The sequence below is a fragment of the Micropterus salmoides genome, unplaced genomic scaffold (assembly GCF_014851395.1).
Source record: "Micropterus salmoides isolate LMB-PRFRI ecotype aquatic unplaced genomic scaffold, ASM1485139v1 Ms_hic_scaffold_2, whole genome shotgun sequence".
Taxonomy (NCBI): domain Eukaryota; kingdom Metazoa; phylum Chordata; class Actinopteri; order Centrarchiformes; family Centrarchidae; genus Micropterus; species Micropterus salmoides.
This window is the reverse complement of record NW_024041150.1, coordinates 50,810,304-50,814,948: the sequence shown is the minus strand read 5'-3', so window position 1 is coordinate 50,814,948 and position 4,645 is coordinate 50,810,304. Positions and strand designations below refer to the sequence as shown.

The window sequence follows — 4,645 nt, the reverse complement described above, 5'->3', positions numbered from 1 at the left end:
GTATAAAGACCCTCACCTCTGCACTCGGGGGCTGATGAAATATTTAGCGGACATTGATTTGAGATTTCAGTTGGCACTCGGCTTATCTTTTAATTCAATTAAGAAAGTACAGAGCCCCCCCTACGCCCCACTTAGTAAAAAAATTCTAATTACCTCATGGTCTCAAAATAATCACTAACATTCCTCCACTGAGGAAGCTTACTCAGGTTCATTGTTCGAAACTCACGGACCCCAGCCTCCCACCCCAAGCAGTTTAACCCACTGGATAACTGGCTGGATAAAAGCAACATAATTTAAGTCATGTAAGTAATGTGACAAATGACTAAGTCACCGGTAACACAGCCACTCTCCGTGTTGTTTCCACTTGCTCCGGCAGACTTTTTTGTTAACAGGGGAGCTGCAGAGCGCTATATGGTGGGCAAAATATGCAACACTCGCAGTGAAGGATCGGACTCTCGGCTGTTCCTAAACACAGATGCCGATTTCAATGCAATTAACTCATACACTGAACTAAATTATAAATACAACACTTTCGTGTGCCTATTTCTCTCAAATATTTTTCACTAATATTTGCAAACAATATTTGTTATCTTTTGTGTACAAAGAAAGTCTCAGATCTTTGAGTTCAGCTCATGATGAAAGGGGGGATGAATGGGGGCAAAAACAAAAGTGTTGCGTTTGTATAATTTTGTTCAGTGTACAGTGCCTTGCGAAAGTATTCAGCCCCCTTGAACTTTTTCGACCTTTTGCCACATTTCAGGCTTCAAACATAAAGATATAAAACTGTAATTTTTTGAGAAGAATCAACAACAAGTGGGACACAATTATGAAGTGGAACGAAATTTATTGGATATTTCAAACCTTTTTAACAAATAAAAAAACTGAAAAATTGGGCGTGCAAAATTATTCAGCCCCTTTACTTTCAGTGCAGCAAACTCTCTCCAGAAGTTCAGTGAGGATCTCTGAATGATCCATTGTTGACCTAAATGACTAATGATGATAAATAGAATCCACCTGTTGAAATTAAGTCTTGGTATAAATGCACCTGCTCTGTGATAGTCTCAGAGGTCCGTTTAAAGCGCAGAGAGCATCATGAAGAACAAGGAACACACCAGGCAGATCCGAGATACTGTTGTGGAGAAGTTTAAAGCCGGATTTGGATGCAAAAATATTTCCCAAGCTTTAAACATCCCAAGGATCACTGTGCAAGCGATAATATTGCAATGGAAGGAGTATCAGACCACTGCAAATTACGAAGACCCGGCCGTCCCTCTAAACTTTCAGCTCATACAAGGAGAAGACTGATCAGAGATGCAGCCAAGAGGCCCATGATCACTCTGGATGAACTGCAGAGATCTACAGCTGAGGTGGGAGACTCTGTCCATAGGACAACAATCAGTCGTATACTACACAAATATGGCCTTTATGGAAGAGTGGCAAGAAGAAAGCCATTTCTTAAAGATATCCATAAAAAGTCTCGTTTAAAGTTTGCCACAAGCCACCTGGGAGACACACCAAACATGTGGAAGAAGGTGCTCTGGTCAGATGAAACCAAAATCGAACTTTTCGGCAACAATGCAAAACGTATGTTTGGCAAAGGCAACACAGCTCATCACCTGAACACACCATCCCCACTGTCAAACATGGTGGTGGCACCATCATGGTTTGGGCCTGCTTTTTCTTCAGCAGGGACGGGAAGATGGTTCAAATTGATGGGAAGATGGATGGAGCCAAATACAGGACCATTCTGGAAGAAAACCTGATGGAGTCTGCAAAAGACCTGAGACTGGGACGGAGACAATGATCGACAACATAAAGCAAAATCTACACTGGAATGGTTCCCAAATAAACATATCCAGGTGTTAGAATGGCCAAGTCAAAGTCCAGACCTGAATCCAATCGAGAATCTGTGGAAAGAACTGAAAACTGCTGTTCACAAACGCTCTCCATCCAACCTCACTGAGCTCGAGCTGTTTTGTTAGGAGGAATGGACAAAAATTTCAGTCTCTCCATGTGCAAAACTGAGAGACGTACCCCAAATGACTTACAGCTGTAATCGCAGCAAAAGGTGGCGCTACAAAGTATTAACTTAAGGGGGCTGAATAATTTTGCACGCCCAATTTTTCAGTTTTTTATTTGTTAAAAAAGTTTGAAATATCCAATAAATGTCGTTCCACTTCATAATTGTGTCCCACTTGTTGTTGGTTCTTCACAAAAAATTACAGTTTTATATCTTTATGTTTGAAGCCTGCAATGTGGCAAAAGGTCGAAAAGTTCAAGGGGGCCGAATACTTTCGCAAGGCACTGTATCTCCCAATAATGATGTGAGCTGCGTTTATGGTTGTAGATAGCTCGCTCCACCATGACATCTCACTTACTGTGTTTCTCTCTGTATGTCTGTTTGTTGTTATAGAAACGGAGGGAGGGACTCAAACGTCACCGCTGTCAGTTCTGTGACAAATCCTTCACAAGATCTGGATATTTAAAGATTCATCAGAGACATCATACTGGACAGAAGCCGTACACCTGTGACCAGTGTGGGAAAGCTTTCACTCAATCAGGTGACTTAGAAAGACACAGACGTGTTCACACTGGAGAGAAACCGTACAGCTGTGACCAATGTGGGAAAGCTTTCAGTAGAGGAGATGATCTAAAAGTCCACCAACGTGTTCACACTGGAGAGAAACCATACAGCTGCGACCAGTGTGGGAAAACTTTCACTAGATCAGGTAGTCTAAAAGTCCACCGACGTGTTCACACTGGAGAGAAACCGTACTGTTGTGGGCACTGTGGGAAAAGTTTCATTAAATCAGGTTCCCTTATGAAACACAAACGTGTTCACACCGGAGAGAAACCATACTGGTGTGAACAATGTGGGAAAGCTTTCACTCAATCAAGTGACCTAGACAGACACAGGCGTGTTCACACTAGAGTGAAACAGTATAGCTGTGACCAAGGTGGGAAAGCTTTCACTGAGTCAGGTTTCCTAGAAAGACACAGACTTGTTCCCACTAGAGATAAACCACACAGCTGTGAACGGTGTGCGAAAACTTTCTCTACATCATGGAAACTGAAAATCCACCAACATGTTCACACTGGAGAGAAACCGTACAGCTGTGACCAGTGTGGGAAATCTTTTTCTCATTGTAGTAACCTAAAACGCCACCAACGTAGTCACACTGCTTAATTTTGAACATTTTTCAGAGACATGCTAGCTGTTTCCACCTGCCTCCTCTTCATGCCCTGATAGCAGAGATTTTATATTCTGAGCTTCAGTAACAGTAACTTTCTATTATGTTATCAATGCTATAACTATATACTGTCGCCCTCCCCATTTCTTTTCTTTGAGGAAGTAAACTCTTGAGACTTTGTATACCCCCCAATGAAAAAATAAAAAATAAAAGTGGAGTCGGGTTTAATCCTCGCAACGCTTTCCTTGTGGGTGTTTTATCGCTGGACAACTGCTAAGTATTCGCACACAATGCAAATAAACACAACCTGCAATTATTACAGCTGTATGAACCCAAAGCATCATTTACTGTGATTTAACTACAATTAACGGATCAAATTCCGCAGGAAAATATTTTGGTTGTCAGAGCATAATCCAGTCCGACTGCAGCACTGCCCCCGGCTCTGTCCCCGTAGCTTAGCAGCTCTTCGTCGGTCTGCAGCCTTTTACTCCTTCGCTGTACCTGGTACTCTCCAAACAATCCTCTGAAGCGGTCTGTGATGTCCCGACAATCTCAAGGAAATGACGGCTCTCCGCGTCTTTACATTTACATTGTATGTAAACGCACTGCCCCCAAAGCTCATTTCTTTTTTTTGGTCTGAAAGCACCATGGGGCCTCTCCCCCATACAAAAGACAGAATGGTTTAGTCTGCCCCACACTAGGATTCATCTCTAAACAGGCTTAAAGAGCAGAGTAACTGCTGATGCAGGAGCATTGATGTTCCTTGACAGTCACGTCTGTCCCCAATTAAGGGACCAAAAAAGAAAAGAGACTAAGAAGGCAATGTGAAGGGAAACAACTTCTAACTAATTTACTTTAAAATAAAGGTGAGCACAATCACAATTAATAGTGTAAGCTAATATTGGAAGCAATCTAGCTTGACGTCTATTTGTATAGTAGGCTAGAACAAAAATTATCTGAATCATAAATTAAACTTTCTAAAGCTTGTATTCTTTGCTTTTAGACCTATATGCCTTTGAACAAATAACTTACACTGTGGTCTCAAAGACAAAGATAAATTAAAGCTGCAAGCAGCGTTGGGCGGGTCCCGCACGTGTAACACGTCCGGGTGTGAGCCGGCCACGTTCCATATTCTGGAGCTCTGCCGTTGCGGCTGTGAATTTGCTAGGCGGTTCGCACGCTGCATGTAGGTGTATACGTCACTTCCTGTGTCCCATAGTGCTACATAGCACTTGCCGCTATGAATATAAATTAATTTTGGCTTTTTATATGTATTCGGGGTGGGAGAGTTATCAAGCACGTAAAGTTTTGTTCAGATGTGAGCATGTACACTACACAAGTTACAACAACTTCCTGTGTCATGGCGAAGAGTTGATATTTGACGCCACGCCACGGACACGCCCATTGACGAAAACTCACAGATAGCACAACTTTTCATCGTCAATGCCTTTAGA

At 42.3% G+C, this 4,645-nt stretch overlaps 1 protein-coding gene across 1 annotated transcript in view; it reads left to right on the top strand.

Moving 5' to 3' along the window:
- The window catches only part of LOC119912750 (zinc finger protein 271-like), a 73,561-nt gene extending 70,133 nt beyond the window's left edge, over positions 1–3,428 (top strand). The window contains exon 5 of the mRNA XM_038732040.1: positions 2,489–3,428. Within this exon, the coding sequence (XP_038587968.1) occupies positions 2,489–3,187 (699 nt within the window). The 3' untranslated portion in view covers positions 3,188–3,428. The remainder of the gene's footprint in view (positions 1–2,488) is intronic.
- The last annotated feature ends 1,217 nt before the right edge of the window (positions 3,429–4,645 follow it).